The 18,679-nt window shown below is 34.0% G+C and overlaps 1 protein-coding gene across 4 annotated transcripts in view; it reads left to right on the top strand.

Moving 5' to 3' along the window:
- The window catches only part of SLC15A2 (solute carrier family 15 member 2), a 39,427-nt gene extending 24,754 nt beyond the window's left edge, over window positions 1-14,673 (top strand). For all 4 annotated transcript variants that reach the window (XM_016119946.2, XM_016119952.2, XM_016119962.2 and 1 more), the window contains 5 exons: window positions 324-434; window positions 1,077-1,173; window positions 12,227-12,373; window positions 12,954-13,058; window positions 13,385-14,673. In XM_016119946.2, coding sequence (XP_015975432.2) covers window positions 324-434; window positions 1,077-1,173; window positions 12,227-12,373; window positions 12,954-13,058; window positions 13,385-13,561 — 637 coding nt within the window. In that variant the 3' untranslated portion in view covers window positions 13,562-14,673. The remainder of the gene's footprint in view (window positions 1-323; window positions 435-1,076; window positions 1,174-12,226; window positions 12,374-12,953; window positions 13,059-13,384) is intronic.
- Window positions 14,674-18,679: the final 4,006 nt, after the last annotated feature.

The following is an 18,679-nucleotide window of genomic DNA, read 5'->3' as shown; positions in this document are numbered from 1 at the left end:
TGAGGAAACTCAGATTGCCATGGATGATTATGACAGTGTTCATCCTAGCTAGAGATTGGGTTGAGGACGTGGCAAATAGAAAGCTAATACTCCAGGAAGGAGAAAATTATGGACAGCTAAGAATAGTGATTACTTTTTACATTTGAGTTCATTTACCAGTTAATAATATACATCACATACCTTTCATGTGCCAGCCACTGTTCTAGGCACTGGGGATTTAGTGATTTAAAAAAAGAAGAAGAAAAGAAAAGGCCCCGACCCTCTTATCATGTGTCTCTGTTTGGGAAGGTTTGTCTGATCTATAATAATGTCTCTATTCTTAGGTTTATTAACACTTTGCATAAAGAGGTCAATGTTTCCCTGGGTACAGATATTTCCCTCAGTATTGGTGAAGACTATGGTGTGTCTGCTTACAGAACTGTGGAAACAGGAGAGTAAGAGCATTACCTTTTGGACATTTTACTTTTAGCAATGATTGTTTTTTAAATGCTTTCTTTGCATATAGGTAGGGATATATCAAGATAGTAGGTAATTTTGAATATACAGACTCTAATTCTTTTTCAACCCTTGCCTCTTCCCTTAGTCTCACCTTTTCCTACACAGATATATTGAGATCATGACTGCTGCAAAAACCAAACTATGTAGTTAATAAGGCCCGTCTCTAGGAGATTTGCAAAGTTTGTTATTGGCTCCCATTCTTACACTTTGGTATTTCCTATTGGCACGTCATTACTTCAGGCTTATCTTTTTAAGTTCAGGTTATACGCTGTTTCACTAATTCATAAGACTCGAATGGGAAAAATTCATTAAGACTTAGATGAGAAGACTTAGGTCTTAAAGTCCACAAAAGATGATTTAGGTTTAAAGTTTAAAAAAAAAAAAAAAAAGGACGCAACAGATCATGAATGTAAAACCTGGCATGAAAATAATTCACTCCTAGTGACTCCTCTCTTCAAGAGAAATGGTGACTTTGCTGCTTTACATACCATCAGTAGAGAGATAACTCTTTTCCCTGGTAATGGGAGTACTTTTCTAAGCTGTGATGTTTATTCTAATCTAAATACCTCCTATTCCAGATACCCTGTGGTACATTGTAAAACAGAAGATGATGACTTTTCACTGAATTTGGGTCTACTAGACTTTGGTGCATCTTATCTGTTTGTTATTACTAATGTAAGTAGTTCATGGTCATCCCCACTTTCTCCTTCCATATATCTGTATCTGTATCTGTATCTGTATCTGTATCTGTATCTGTATCTGTATCTGTATCTGTATCTGTATCTATATCTGTATCTATATCTGTATCTATATCTATCCTGGAATCCATTGAAGACTTTATGGCAAGACAGGATCACATATTTATTTGTAGGGCAAGATGATGGAGTCCATAGTGACTTTAGAAAGCCTATTGTGGTCTTCATAGGGGACATTAAAAGAGAAAACATTGGTAGCAGGCACAGGGCCTGGGGGACTGGGAGATATAATTTATCTTGAATCATTACTATGAGGCGACATAGTCTGCTTCAGTCTCACTATGGCTCTAAGAAAACAAAGAGTACTTATGTCTTTCTGACTGGCTCTACATGCAAGTCACCTAGCTCCCTAAAAATTTACCTGCTAGCATATCAGTCTGAAATACCAATACTGATAGCAAATGTCAATCTCTACATAAAGTTTGGGTGATCAGTTAACTGTGATGCATCAAAAGTAATTGTCTCAATGATTACAGCAAGGTAACTCTGAATTTTAATTTTAATGTCAGCATTTTAAAATTTAATTTAATTTTTTATTAAATTTATTGGGTGACATTGCTTAATAAATACATTGCTCAGTAATACATCATCTGTATATTGCATTGAATGTTTACTACCCAAAGTCAAATCTCCTTCTGTTACCATTTATTTGATTTATTTTACATTTATCTACCTCCCACCACCACCCTTCTCTCTGGTAACCAACTGAACTATTGTCTATGTCTATGAGTTTTTGTTTGTTTATCTTGTTCATTTGTTGCTATCGGTTTTATATCCCACATATTAATGAAATCATATGGCTCTCAGCTTTTTCTGTCTGACTTATTTTGGTTAGCATGATTATCTCAAAATCCATCCATGTTGTTACAAATAGAGATATTTCATCTTTTCTTATGACTGAGTAATATTCCATTGTATATATGTACCACATCTTCTTTATCCAATCATCTATTGAAGGACACTTCAGGTGTTTTCATGTCCTGGCCACCATGAATAGTGCTGCTATGAACACTGGGGTACATATATCTTTACATATAAATGTTTTTAAATATTTTGGGTAGATACCTAGAAGAGGAATCACTGGGTCACATGGTAATTCTATCTTTAATTTTTTGAGGAGCCTCCATACTGTTTTCTGTAGAGGCTCTAACAATTACATTCCCACCAGCAGTATATAAGGGTTCCTTTTTTCCCATAACCGCTCCAATACTTGTTATTACTTGTCTTGTTGATAATAGCCATCCTTAAATGTATGAGGTGGTATCTCATTGTGGTTTTGATTTGCATTCCCCTAATAGCTAGTGAAGTTGAGCATCTTTTCATTTTTATTGGCCATTTGTATGTCTTCTTGGGGGAAGTGTCTACCCAGGTCCTCTACCTATTTTTTAATTGAATTGTTTGGGTTTTTTTGTTGTTGTTGTGGTTGAGTTGTATGAGTTCTTTGTATATGTTAGATATTAGCCCCTTATGAGAGGCATTGTTTGCAAATATCTTCTATTCAGTTGTTTGCCTCTTTGTTTTGTTGATGGTTTCTTTTGCTGTGCAGAAGCTTTTTAGTTCGATATAGTCCTATTCATTTATTTTTGCTTTTACTTCTTTTGCCAAATTTATAAAATCCTCTCTAAAACCAAAGTCCATGACTTTAGTATCTATGTTTTCTTCTATGCAATTTATTGTTTCAGGTCTTATGTTTAGGTCTTTGATCCATTTCGAGTTAATTTTAATGTATGGTGACAGATAGCAGTTTAGTTTCATTCTTTTGCATGTGGCTTTCCACTTTTCCTAGCACTATTTATTGAAGGGGTTTTCTTTTCTCCATTATCTATTTTTAGCCCTTCTGTCAAAAATTATTTGCCCATGTTTATGTAAGTTTATTTCTGGACTCTCAATTTTGTTCCATTGGTCTGTGTGTCTTTTTTTCTGCCAATAACATGCTGCTTTGTAGTATAATTTGAAGTCAGGCAATGTGATACCTCTGGCTTTGTTCTTTTTCTTTTTTCCAAAGATTGCTTTGGTTATTCAGGGTCTTTTATGATTCCATACAAATCTGATGATATTTTTTGTTCTATTTCTTTTAAAAAATTGCTATTGGGATTTTGATAGGGATTGCATTAAATCTATATATTGCTTTGGGTAATACGACCATTTGAATTATGTTGATTCTTCCAATCCATGAACACAAAATATCTTTTCATTTCTTTGTGTCTTCTTATTTTCTTTTAATAATGTCTGGTAGTTTTCAGTGTATATGTCCTCTGCATTTTTTGTTTAGTTTATTCCTAGGCATTTTATTCTTTTTGTTGCAATTGCAAAAGAAACTGTTTATTTCTTTTTCTGAAATTTTATTGTTAGTATATAGGAATACAATAGATTTTTGTATGTTGATTTTGTATCCTACCACTTTACTGTATTTGTTTATTGTTTAAAACAGTTTTTGGGTGGACTCTTTCGAGTTTCCTCTTTTTTTAATTTTTATATTTTAATTTTTTTCAATTATAGTTGACATACAATATATTAGTTTCAGGTGTACAACAGTGATCAGACATTTATATAACTTATGAGTGATCATCCCAATAAATCCAGCACTCATCGGACACTATACATAGTTATAGTACTAGTGACTATATTCCCTATGCTATATTCTACATCCCCATGACTATTCTGTAATGACCAATTTGTACCTCTTAATCTCTTCCCCCTTTCACCTATTCCACCTCCCATTTAGGGTTTTCTGTATAGAGAATCATGTCTTCTTCAGAAAGTGACAATTTGACTTCTTCATTCCCAGTTTGGATGCCTTTGATTTTTTTCCCTTGCCTGACCACTCTAGCTAGGACTTCCAATACTATATTGAAATAAAATGGCAAGAGTGGGCAACCTTGTCTTGTTTCTGATCTTAAAGGAAAAGGTTTCAATTTTTCACCACTAAGTATATTAGCTGAGGGTTCGTTGTACATTGCCTTTATTATGTTGAGATATTTTCCTTTTATACCCATTTTAATAAGTGTTTTAATTATAAATGGATGCTGTATCTTGTCAAATGTTTTTTTTTGCATCTATTGATATGATTGTATGATTTTTTTACTTTATTTTGTTTATGTGGTGTATCATATTAATCAATTTGCATATGTTGAACTATATTTTGCCCCTAGAATGAACCCCACTTGATTGCAATGTATAATCTTTTTGATGTATTATATTCTATTTGCTAGAATTTTGTTTAGAATTTTTACATCTGTATTCATTAGAGATATTGATATGTAGTTTCCTTTTTTTGTGTGTTAATCTTACCAAGAAGTATTGCCCTTCAGTTTTTCAGAAGTGTCTGAGAAGGACAGGTATTAAAACATCTTTTAAGGTTTGGTAGAATTCATAAGTGAAGCCATCTGGTCCTGGACCTTTACTTTTGGGGAGGTTTTTGATGATTGTTTCAATTTCCTTTCTGTTATCAGTCTATTGATATTTTCCAGTACTTTGTGATTTAGTCTAGGAAGGTCATATATTTCTAAGAACTTGTTCATTTCTTCTAAATTATTGAATTTGGTAGCATATAATCTTTCATAGTATTCTTGTATGATCCTTTGTATTTGTGTGGCATCTGTTAAAACTTTTCTTTCATTCTGATTTTGTGTCTTTTTTTTTTTTTTTTTTTTGGTAATCTGGCCAGGGGGTTGCCAATTTTATTTATTTGTTGTAAAGAACCAGCTCTTTGTTGCATTAATTTTTCTATTGCCTTTTTGTTCTCAATTTCATTTAATTCTGCTCAAATTTTTATTTCCTCCCTTCTGCTGACTTTGGACTTTATTTGTTATTCTTTTTCTAGTTTTTAAGATGTAGTGTTTGGTCATTTATTTGGGATTTTTCTTGTTTCCTGAGATAGGTTTGTAATGATATAAACTTTTATAACCACTTATGTTGTATCCTAGAAGTTTTGATACGTTGTATTTTTGTTCTCATTTTTTTTTGTATCTCTTGATTGCTCCTTTTATTTCTTCTTTGACTCGTTCGTTGTTTAGTAGCATGTTGTTTAATCTCCACATATTTGTGGTTTTTCCCACTTTCTTTTTGTAGTTGATCTCCAATTTCAAAGCATTACGGTTGGAGAATATGCTTGGTATGATGTCAATCTTCTTTAATTTGTTGAGGTTGGTTTCATGTCCTATCATATGCTCTATATTTGAGAATGTTTTGTGTGCACTAAAGAAAAATATATAATCTGGTGTTTTGGGATGAAAAGCTCTGTAAATGTCGATTATGTCCAATTGGTCTAATGTGGCATTTAAGACTGATGTTTTCTTATTCTTTTTCTGTTTGGACAATCTATCTATAGCTGTCAAAGGAATATTTAGGTCCTCTACTCTAATTGTGTTTTTGTCAGTTTCTTTCTTTATTTCTGTTAGTATTTGGTTTATATATTTTGGCATTCCTGATTAGGACCATATATATTGATAAGTGTTATGTCTTTTGGGTGTATTGTTCCCTTTATTATTATAAAGTGTCTATACTTGTCTCTTGTTAACTTTTTTATCTCAAAGTCTAGTTTGTAGATATAAGTACAGCGACACACACTTTTCTCTGGATGCCGTTTGCTTGGAGTATCGTTTTTTCCCCCTTTCACTTTGAGTCTATATTTGTTTTTGCAGCTGAGATGTGTTTCTTGAAGGCAGCATATGGTCGGGTTTTGTTTTCGATCCATTCTGCTACTTTGTGCCTTTTTATTGATAAATTCAGTCTATTTACATTCTGGGTGATCATATATATGTTGTGTTTCTGTCTGTTATTTTAGTTTGGTGGCATTCTACATTTTCCCCCTCTGTTCCCTCTTTTTTTATGTTATATGGCTCAGTTCTAGATTTTTTTCTGTGTAGTTACCATTAAGTTTATGTAAAAGAAAGTTTCATATGTACAGTAGTCCTTTTTCTTCTGCATGTGTCATCTCCATCTCCTTTTGCATGCTTTTACCCCCACCTCTTTTCTGTTTTTGTTGTCACAGGTTGACCTTATTTATGCTGTCAGTTCATTTCCAAGTTGCAGTAGCTTTTGTCTTCTTTTTCTTGAAATGTTTTTCTTTAACCATTATGTAATATTTACATGTATAATACCCTATACTGATTAAGGGTTGCAATTTCCTGCTTCTGTCTATCTGCTAGTCATTTTACTCATAGTTTTGTATCTTTTTATCTCTGTTTCAGGTAGAATAACCTCCTTTATTATTTCCTATAAAACAGTCCTTGTGATGGAAAATTTCCTCAGCTTCTGTCTGTCTGGAAAAATCTCTATTTCTCCTTCATATCTAAAGGATAACTTTGCTGGATATATTATTCTTGGCTGGTAATTTCTCTCTTTCAACAGTTTGAATATTTGATTCCACTCCCTCTTAGCTTGTAGAATTTCTGCTAAAAAATCAACAAGAATCTAATGGGATTTCCTTCATAGATTACCATTTCCTTTACCCTGGGTGCCTTGAGAATTTTTTCTTTGTCATTAGTTTTTGATAGTTTTAATAAACTATGCTTTGGAGAAGGCCTTTTTGGACAGAGATAACTAACTGTTCTGTTTACTTCTTGGATTCAAAGATCCAGTTCTTTCCATAGGTTTGAGAAGTTCTCGTTGACTTTTTGTTTAAATAAGCTCTCTATTCCCTTCTCCCTGTCTTCTTCTCATATACTCATTATTCTTATGTTGCTCTTCCTGATGTAGTCAGATAGTTCTTGTAGAGGTCTTTCATACTTTTTAACTCTCAAATCTCTCTCTTTTTCCATCTAAGTTATTTTCAGATTTCTGTCTTTGATATCATTAATTCCTTCTTCCTTCTGGTTTGCTCTATTTCCTCAGTTCAGTATTTCAATCTTCATCTCTTTTATTGAGTTCTGCAGCCTGAGAATTTCTATTTGTTTTTTTTAAAGTCTCAGTCTCTTTGGTAAAGTATTCCTTTTGTTTGTTGATTTTGTTTCTAAGTTCATTAAACTTCCTAGCTGAGTTTTCTTGCATCTCAGTGAGTTTTTTCAGAACTGAAATCTTGAATTTTTTATCATTTAAATAATATATTTCCATGTCTTTAAGTTTATTTTCTGGAAATATTTTATTTTCTTTCTGAGCTGCCTTGTTACCTTGGTTATTCATGGTATTTGATAGATTACTTCTCTTCCTAGACATTTATAGGAATGAATTCTGCTTTATTATTATTATTATTGTTGTTATTATTATTGTGTGATGCCTCTTTAGCAGGTTGATAAGAAGAGATTTTCCTTTTGTTTTCCAGTAGATGTTGCACAAGCCTCTTACACTGTCCATGCCTCCTGGATCTCTGCTGAGCAAAAGTTTTCCCTTATTCCCTGGGGAGGTGGGTTTCTCTTCTGTGACCAGGTCACCTTGGTTTCAGGGCTCTACCTCCTCCATGGGACAATATGGTGGGCAATGGGGTTCTGAGTCCTTGTCCCAGCACTGCCCCAGCAGCCAGATGCAGTGTCGTGCTGCCTGAGGTGTCCCCAGGTGCCTATGCTGGGATCAGCCTCAATGGGTGGCTGCAGATGGGTTGGGAAGGCTGCTGGTATGTTTGCAGCATTGTTTTTCTCCTAGTAATGGCAACTACCAGACCTCAGTTGCCTTGCCTCTGTATCTCCACAAATATCACTGGGATTAGGTACAGTGTGCATCTGCCATTCAAAAACTATCTCTTTACTTCTCTGGGCCGTCATAGTCCAACACTCGCTGATACAGTTTTGTTTTTTTTTTTTTTCTTCCTGGGGCCCGCTGCTAGCTCTGGAAGGATGCAGGGAAGCAAGTTCTGGGAGAGTGAAGAGAGGTGGCCAGGTTTAGTGGCTTTGTTTTCTGTATGGCAGTGATGGCTGCTAGAACACAGCTGTCACACTTCTGTATTCTGGTCTGTGCCCCAATAGATTGATAGCTGTGGTGTATGCTGATTGCTCAGGCAGGAATGTGTGCGGTATGTAGGAACCTGATTTCTCCCCTTTCCCCAAGTCTTACATTGAGCTCCAGGCTGGCACTGCAGCATCTGTCTCTGCTCTTTTTCCTTCCCTACTCCCCTGTTTGCCCAGATTCTCCTACCTTCAGATGTTTCAATGTGCACATCTCTCAGACATGTTTGTTAGGCTAGAAATCCTTTTTTGGATTGTAGCTGTTCAACGTGTTGTAATTTCAAGGAGAGAGATCAAGGGGACTCCTTATACCACGTGCTTCCGACATCACTGTCCCTTGATGTCAATCTCGATTCTAATTTTATTTAATTACTTTCAATATTGTATTAAATATAAAAATAGTGAATAATAAAAAGATGGAACATTTCTAAAGTGTGATTAGAATAATCTGTAGAGTTTTATTTATTTTAATTAATTAATTTGATAACCTAAATATTTGGTATGCTATTTTTATTACAGTTTAATAGAAATATACCATACAATTCACTCATTTAAAATGTATAATGGCCTTAAAGATATTAACATATTCAATATATATAGATAGATCTACATTTACTATAGAGAGTATTTTTTAATAATATATATTCAATAGTTTTTAATATATTCACAGAATATATTACAATTCACAGATTGTACAATTTGTCATTGTTCCAAAAAGAATCCCCATACACATTAGCAATCACTCCCCATTTCTTCCTAAACCCTCTAGCCCTAGACAACTACTTTTCTACTTTCTGTCTCCCTAAATTTGCCTATTCTGGACATTTCATGTAAATGGAATGATATAATATGTATTTCATTTAGCATACTTTTCAAGTCTCATCCATGCTGCAGTACATATCAGTACTTAATTTCTTTTTATCGCCAAATAATATTCCATTGCATAAATATAACACATTTTATTTATCTGTTAATCAGTTTGGATTGTTTCTACCTTTTGACTATTATAAATAATGTTGTTATGAACATTCATGTGCAAATTTTTGTTTAGATATATGTTTTCATTTGAGGGGCAATATACCCAAGAGTGGAACTATTTGTACGGTCACATGGTAATTCTATGTTTAACCATTTGAGGAACTGTTAGACTTTTCCAAAACAAATATATCATTTTACATTCCCAGCAATAGTGTATGAAAGGTTGCAATTTCTCCATATCCTCAGTTAACACTTGTTTTTCTGTCTTTTTAATTATAGCCATCCTAGAAGATATGAAATGTTATCTGATTGTTGTTTTAATTATTATTTTCCTGATGACTAATGATATTGAACATCTTTTCATATACTTGTTAGCTATTTGTTTATCTGCTTTGAAAAAATGTCTATTCATATATTTCAGATATGTTTGTTATCAGATATATATTTGCAAATATTTTCTTCCATTCAATAGTTTGTCTTTTTAACTTCCTTGGTCATGTCCAATGAAGCACAAACACTTGTAATTTTTCTAATATTCAATTTATCTACTTTTTTCTTTCGTTGCTCATGATTTAGGTATCATATCCATTGTCCAATCCAAGGTCATGAGGATTTTTGCCTAGGTTTTCTTTTAAGAATTTTATAGTTTTAGCTCTTATATTTTGGTCTTTAATCCATGTTGAGTTAATTTTTGTATATGGTGTGAGGTAGGTTGTTAACTTCATTCTTTTGTAAGTAAATATCCAGTTGTTCCAGCGCAATTTGTTGAAAAAACTATTTTTTTCCCTATTAAGTGGTCTTGGCACTCTTTTCAAAAAACAATTGACCATAAATGGGAAGGCTTTGTTGAATAGAAGTAGTAAGAGCAGACACCCTCTTAGGGGGAAAGCATTCAGTCTTTTATTATTAAGTATGTTAGCTGTGGGCTTTTCATAGATGTGATTTATCAGGTTAAATTCCCATCTATTCTTAGTTTGTTGGTATTTTTAATTTTTTAATTTTTAATTTTTACCAGGAAGGGGTTGTATTTTGTCAAATGTTTTTTCTGTGTCTATTGAGATAGTTATGTGGTCTTGTCCTTTATTCCACTAATGTGGTATAAATTGATTTTCAGATGTTAAACCAATCAGCTATATTAGTTTTCTAGGGCTATTGTAACAAAGTGACAGAAGCTGAGTGGCTTAAAGAAGAGAAAGTTATTATCTTATAGTCATGAAGGCTAGAAGCCCAAGATCAAGGTGTTAGTAGAGTTGGTTTCTTATAAGGGCTGTGAGGAAGAATTTTCCATGCCTTTCCTGTAGCTTCTGGTGGTTTTCTGGCAATATTTGTGTTCCTAAGTGTTTAGAAGATCACCACAATCTCTGCCTTCATCTTCATATGGAGTTCTCTCTATATGCTTGACTGTATGAGAAGACCTGCATGTACATATTTGTCCTTTTTTATAAGGACAACAGTTGTATTGAATTAGGACCCACCCTAATGACCTCATTTTAACTTGACAAATCATTCTGCAACAACTCTATTTCCAAATAAGTTCACGTTTTCAGTTACTGGGGGTTAGGATTCAACATACAAGCTTTTGAGGGTCGAAATTCAACCCATAACACTTGCATTTCTGGTGTGATTCCATTTATTGTTTGTTCTATCTCTTACATGCTGCTTAAGATAGAGGCCATATATATTGTTTCTGAATGCCAGGGTCTAATACACACCTAGATGAGAGATCATAAATTGGAGGCCTGGGACCCCAGTTCCTTCCATCATTCTATTTCTCTTGGTCTGTACCATATTGTCAATAATAATAACTTATTATTGACTATTTAACATTTAAGAGATCTCACCTCAAAAGCTGAATTCATAACATTTCTTAAAAGGAATATCAGAAGATTTGTATCAGGACATGTACCATGTCATGTAACTGATGCTATAATAGTTGTACCCTCTAGAAGGAGCCTGTGTGTCTAGTTCACCAAGGTCCACTCATTTCCATTCCATTTATTTACTTAATTACCTGCCTATGGATATTTGAATATATGATTTTGATTTAGAAGCTCAAGTCATTTCTCTCAGTCTGAGAAAACCCAAATATGTGCCCAGGTGTTTTTCACAATATCAACTAAAGCAAAATTTTACGTTACTATTGAACCCAGTGGCTCTTTGACCCAGAGAATCAACTGCATTTAAATGTCAAGGACTTTTTATTTCAAAGACATCTGACTTTGATGTTTTAACGCTGCCATTTTTGTCTTATCCATCCATATGTTATACCTACTACATAAGAATGATTTTATTCCAAGAAATAGATATAATTTTAAAATTTTTGTTCCACTTAAAACAAATATTATTAGACACAATCTATATAAAACCAACCATAGCTAAAAACCTACATATGGTAAAAGTAGTTTTAGACTAAAAAAAGATTGTAGAATCATGTATATTTTGTAATATTAAAAAAATTGATCCTAAAATTTCCTTATGACCAAAATTTACAGAAAAATTACATCTTTTTAAAGTATTTGAGTATGTAAAATTTAAGCTAAAAAATAATGGCTAGTAAACAAAATTAAATATAGCAGGTGGTATTTGATATGAATTTAAAAAAATTATCAACAAAATTTTTAGCATAAGGATTACCAAGAAAATAATTTATTCTGATAAAAGTAATTTTAGTAAAATAAAAATTTTAATGGACAATGTTTAAAACAATTTAATTATACTTACATAGAAAATTGGACAAGTAGTTAAACTTTTCTCAAGAACATGTTTTCTAAAAATTCGTTGTGTTTGTATAATTCAGATGCTGTTTTATATTTAAAATGTTGGTCAAGATAAAAATATACAATAGATCAGAATGGTGAGAATCCAAACTACAATATCAAAATATTCTGCCATTTAGGGACTTTGTCAATAATAGTGTTTGAAGCCAGGCAGGTAAGTATAGCGTTACCAAAAAGAACTTCAAAATATTGAAATTGTGTAGAAATTGTGCAATCTCTTGAAGGTAGAAAAAAAGATGAAAATATAAAGAGGGGATGGATATAAGGCCATAGAACATTGTAGGTTAAAAATATTTATTTCGGACTCTTGATAAACTCATTTCTTCTTTCTGTCACTAAGAGCACCAGTCTGGGTCTTCAGGCTTGGAAGATGGAAAGCATTCTGACCAACAAATTATCCATTGTATGGCAGCTACCACAATATGTCCTGGTTACAGCTGGAGAGGTCATGTTCTCTGTTACAGGACTTGAGTTTTCTTATTCTCAGGTAGGATTTTGTAAATGGGATGTGAAGGTATAGGTATTGCTTAGAGGATGGTGAATTATAATCCTGGCACTGCCTTAAATAGGCTTGTGACCCTGGCCAAGACCTTCATATTTTTTGGGCTTAGATTCCTTACACATGACCCTGAATAGAGAATCATCTTGATTCCCAGGATCATAACAGTGCAACATAGTAGCCTATGCTCTTCGAGATCTAGAAAAGGATACTTAAAAATTAAGAGTAAGGGCCCTGGAGTCAAACTGCCTGTGCTCAAATTTTGGCTGCACAACCTATGACGTAACCTTGAGCAAGTAAATTATCACTTCTCTAATGTATAAAATAAGAATGCTAATAGAATTTATCAGAGTTGTAATAAAGATTATGTGATATAATGATTTAAAATGTTTCATTAAGAGCTCCATCCTATTATTACTGTTAACATTATAACATCCTGAATCAATGTGATAGCTGAATTTAGGGAAGTTTGAATCTGGAAACTTTTGTGGAAGTTTACTAGATAGATGCATGGGGCATAAGGGTGGTGTAGGGAGTTTGTTTACTCACAGATTTGTGTCTTCTCTAGGCTCCCTCTAGCATGAAATCTGTACTCCTAGCAGCCTGGTTGTTGACAATTGGAGTGGGAAATTTCATCGTGTTTGCTGTGGCACAATTCAGTGGCCTGGTACAGGTATGGATCTGAAAGAAACAAGAGCTTGTGGCTATCCAAGGTTTCCCCTCCAATTTCCTCTTCTCCCTTTTCCTTCATACCTCAGCCTTCCAAATTCTCCATGTGAGATGTATTAGATACACACGGATTTTGCCAGGAAAATATGTAAATATCAGCAATGACCACCATAGGCCCATGTGAAGAGAAGTCAGTGAATCTAGTCTTTTGGCAAACCTCTGTCTAAATGGTGACCCTGGGTCAATCTGCTCCCTAGTACTCATCCTTTGAAGGGCCCTTTAATTTCAGGTATGTCCATATTTTTTTCTTATATTTATTTCTTCCTGCAGTGGGCTGAATTTGTTTTGTTTTCCTGCCTCCTATTGGTGGTCTGCCTGATCTTCTCCATCATGGGTTACTGCTATGTTCCTATAAACCCAGAAGACATTCAGGAGCCAGCAGATAAGCAAATTCTCCATATCCAAGAGGACATGATCAACTTGGAGATCAAGAACACAAAGTTCTAATGGCTCCTAGGACTCTGCCCAGACCCAAATTCCTGACTCCGGTCTTGGATTTTGTTCTTCCTGTGTATTGGTGAACTCTGTAAACTTTATGTAGTCCAAATGGCCACGAAAAACACAAATGTATAATTGAGATTAGTCTCTGTAGATATGCAAAGTTATGTGGGAATTACTTAAACTGCTGTTTAGAACTGATAACCTCACCATCTGAGGTGCTGATTTAGGGGCAAACTTGCAAAATAACTGAGAAATGGTGTTTCAAGTTTCTTCATAAGCGATATGATTGTATTAATCACAAGGACCTCAAGAATTGGTACATCTGGTGTGATCTGGTCCAGGGGCTGGCTTATCAGCTACCCAAGTTAACTTAGTGTATTTTTCAGTACAGATAGTAGGAGACAGAATGCCATTTTATTAACACACAGGAGAAGCTATATCTTTCTGATAATTACAGTATTTTATCTACTAACCCAAACACCCCTTTCTCAGTACTGATAGATCATTGGAAATCAAATTGAAGGTAATAAACATTGGTAAACATGGTCCTGGAAAACAGGAAAAGGTATAAATTTTAGAAATCTTGATGAACCATTTTTCTATAATGTACATTCTTCTTAGGGACTATAATATTTCAGCTCTGGCTTATGCCCTTCTATGGACAGTTATAATGACACTAATTATAATTTTGAAACCCTGTCTTTTCATTGTTGTTGAGACAGCCTTTTCTTATTATTATGTCATGTCTTGCTTATTACAACAAGTATTTAATAACAGCAAAATTTTTATGACTATTATTATTTCCTTCAGCCTCTAAGAAGTGGCTCCATTTTGATAATTTTTCTTGCTTTACATTTCCACAATTTGAAATGTCATTTCTTCAATGAGGCCTGGGAATTTCTTGTTTATTAAAAAAATGTTATATTAATACTCTAGGTTTGAACTTCGAAATGGTGATGTTCAATGGAGTGGTATGGTTCCATATAAAGATCCTATCAAAATCTGTGGAAGAGGGGAAGAGTAGGAGAATATGAGTTTTATTTTTTGTTTATTTCTGCATTCATGAACAAGATGAGAAACATCACCTTGCTCACACAATAAATGAATCTGTGGACAGACGTGGGAATGTCATTACTCTGGTGTGTTACTAAGAAAAAAAGTTCAGAACCACTATACTAGAAAGTTTCATTTTCATTGGATTTACTTTCATTTAGAACTGTGTTGCATCTCACACTGCAGACATAACAAGTAAGAGAAGTTACTCCAATTTCCCAAACATTATATGCTTTAGTTTTAGTGACCAAGGTTTCAGAGTACTGAAGTGACAGTAGCACTATCCAGTTTTCCCAGATATCTTGATGTGAACCTTATCCTACTCCTTCAGAAGATATTCTGTTCATTTTTTTTTTGAGTAACATTAACTCAGTCTGTTCTATGATATATCGTTTTAAGAGATATTAACAGCATTCTATGAATAAAAGTATCTATAGACAAATTTTGGGAATGAGGCATATTATATCTTCTTCTTAACACATACACATAAAAGATTCTGAGAAATCCTGCAGTAAAGATATAAGATCCTTTGTATAGCCTAACATGGTATAGTATTCTGCAGAACACTGGTTCGGGAAAAATTGATAGGCAATTCTTACTTATGCTGAACTAAAGCTTCTTCTCTGAAACTTCCTACCATTGGTTCTTTTCTTTCTAGCTAACAAAAACAAACATAATCCCCTCTTCCCATGTGGCAGACTCTTTGCTATTTGGGGAGAGCTTTCACTTCTCCTTCCCAATCATCAAGTAAATATTCATCAAGTCAAAGATTCTCAGTTCCTTTAATGGTTCCTCACAGGGCAAGATCTAGTTCTTTTACCACTCTGTTTTTCTTTTCTGAAAAATATCCTATGTCTGAAATACAGCAGTGGATAAGAATTCCTCTTAATATGTGATACTTAGAGCCAGATCCAACATTCCAGAAGTGGTCAAATTAGAAGAACTAGGATCTGCCTTTCTCTAAAGAATACACATCTGTTAATACAGCCTTAGGTAACATTAGACGTTTTTGGCAACTATATCACAATGTAGGCTTATAGTCTAACCCTCTGTTGGCTAAATTCTCCAATTTTTTTTATCTCATCATTTTTTAAGGGAGCCATTGTTTATCAAAATACATCATTGATTTCCACTATATGCCATTCACTAAGTCAGACATTAGAAAAACAAAGATGAAAAATCTACTATACTTGTATGCAACCTCACTTAACTGACTGTCAAGATCCTAGAGAGTACAAAGGCCTTGAGAAAGTAATGGTACATTGAGAAAAAGCAAGAAGGACTGTATGACAGGACTGCAGTAAAGTATAAAGAGGTAGAGGATACAATCAGAGGAAAATAGGAACCATATTGTATGGGGCCTTATGACCAAGGTAAGATATTTTGATGTTATTCTAAATAACATCAGTTATTTAGATGTGAAGCGAGAGTGAAGATGTTGGAGGTTTAGAACATGGGAGTGACATAATTTGATTCTCTATTTAAAATCACTCTGGCTGATAAGTGGAGAATTGTCTGAAGGCAAGAAGGAAGATTGCCCAATTAGCCAATTGGGAGATTTTTGTAATAGTTCAGGGAAAAGATGATTGTCACTTGGACAAGGTGGCAGGCAGCAGTGGGGGTGGGGAGAAATGATTTGACTTGGAATTTAAATCTAAGGTAGCACTGTCATGATTTAAGTATGGTTTATATATATAGTTTGAAAGAATGAAATCAATGCTGACTCTCAGATTTGGGTCTTGAGTAATGAGGATGAATGATGTTGCAAGTTTCTGGGAGCAGGGAAGACTAGAGTAAAAATAGGATTGGGGTATAAAGTAACTAACAGTTTTGTTTTGTGCACATTGAGCTTCAGATGCCAATTAGTTTTCAAATTGGAGATGTTGAGCTGACAAGTTAATGAGTCTGAAATTCAGTTAAGAGGTTGGGGCTAGAGATACAAACTTGAGAGTCATCAGCATATGGATGGTTTGTAAAGCCATTCCACTGGTTGAGATATCCTAGGATGTGAATGTATATAGAGAAGAGGTTCAAGAACTAGTCCTGTGGTTTTCCAAGAATAGAGGTCTCAAAGAGGTAGAAAATCTATCAAAAATAATGAGAATGAGTGACCTATAAAGTAAGAGGAAAACCAGGAGAATGTGATTTAATGTAGATAAAACTAAAATGAAAAAAGTGATCTTTGACCTAACAGAAGCACATGTTCCTGTTAGGAAACCTGGGTTGTGGTAATTTCTATGTAAGTTTGCCTGAATCCTCTTGCTTCCATAATTTAATTCAATTTAATGGATTTTTTTTAAAATCCTGCAAGACTTTTTGACAGGAGCTATGGGAGAAATAAATGAGTATAAATAAAAAGTCTCTGCTCTTAAGGAGTCTTCAGAAGGAAGATAAGGCATATACATTAATAACTATCATTTAAATAAAAAATGGTATAGTAACTTTTGCTTATTTAGCACTTAACTTTGACATGTATTATTTCAGTCCAGTTTACTGTCAAGGAAATTACGAAATATTATTAAAGTTCATAGAAAGGAGAGAATACTTCCAGTCATGGCAATTAGTGAAGAATTCATAAAGTAAACATGGAGTAGATAGCATTTTAGTCTTGACCTTGGTGACTAGAATTTGGACACAGAGGCAAGGGACAAAAGAACATTCCCTGTAGAGAGTCCATCACAAGCAAAGGTGAAGAGAAACAAAACATTGCAGAAATGATGAGTAACCTGATTTGTGTGCAGTAAAGAGTGCCATAGAAAGACTGAATTTGACCATCAAGAAGACAAAAATTATAACTACAGAAGAAATACACAACAAACAAAGACAATGAAGACATTGAAATTATTAAAAATTTTGCTTATTTCGATTCAGTCATCGATTCAAATGGAGATTGCTAAGAAGGCTGAGACTCAGAAGGAGAGCATTGGAATAATTAGAAAAGATCAAGAGCAATGATATATCATTAGAGACCAAGACTAAGATTCACACCCTCATATTTCCAATTACTATGTACAGATGTGAAAGCTAGACAGTAAAGAAGGTTGATAGGAAAAAAAAATGATTCATTGAAATACTGTGATAGCTTTATAGATACCCTGGACAGCCAGAGAGATGAGCAAGTTGGTCCTAATAAGTTTAAAATCTGTCAACTTCTCTCCTTTCCCACTGCCACTATACCAGTTGAAGCCACTGCTATGTCTCTAGATTATTACAACAGCTTTTAAATTTTACTTTGTGCCTCCATTTTCCCCCCTACAGTACTGGCAATATTATCTTTCTTACAATGCAACTCTCATTACTCTACAGTTTAAAAACCCCTTATTGTTCCCTACTTACTCTAAAGATAAACTTTCAACTCCACAACAAGGTTATCCAACCTGGCCTCTACCTACCTATCTAAGCTCATCCTTGCCACTGGCCATGGCCAAGAGAGTTCTGTAGAGATCTTAATCAGGATTTTATTGCATCTGTAGATCGGTTTAAGGAGAGTTGCCATCTACCATATTGAGCCTTCCAAACCTCAAATCTCTTTTTAAAAATATCCTTCCTTCTACTTTCTTTAGGTTTAATTCGCTTTGCTCTTTCTAATTTCTTGAGAGGGATACTTTATATTTTATTCTTCTTTTAATAATACATGTATTTAAGATACTGTTTTTTTTTAATTAATTTCCTCTAATTATAACTTGAACTGCAACCTATTAGTTGTTTTATTTCCACCCCCTTCTCTAAAGCTCTCCATTGTCATCCTATTTGTCCTTTAAGATCCCATTCAAATATTACTACTTTTATGAGACCTCTTCTGATTCACCACCTGGATGCACATGATTGTTCCACCCTCTCAGCCTCAGCAGTAGTCTATTTGTTATTTGATGGAAAACATTCATTATTTTCTATCTCATAGCATAGTTATGCTGTGTTGTTTCATTTCTTCTGCACAACTACAGGATCCTATTAGTTTTGGTATATTGCATTTGCCTTATAATCCAGTTTAGCATACTTTCTAATTTCCATTGTGATTTCTTCTTTGACCTATGGGCTATTTATAAGTATATTGATTGATTTTCAAACATT

This window comes from Rousettus aegyptiacus, unplaced genomic scaffold (assembly GCF_014176215.1).
Source record: "Rousettus aegyptiacus isolate mRouAeg1 unplaced genomic scaffold, mRouAeg1.p scaffold_m13_p_4, whole genome shotgun sequence".
Lineage (NCBI taxonomy): Eukaryota > Metazoa > Chordata > Mammalia > Chiroptera > Pteropodidae > Rousettus > Rousettus aegyptiacus.
Note: the sequence above shows the minus strand (reverse complement) of the source record. Positions and strands in the feature narration are given on the sequence as shown.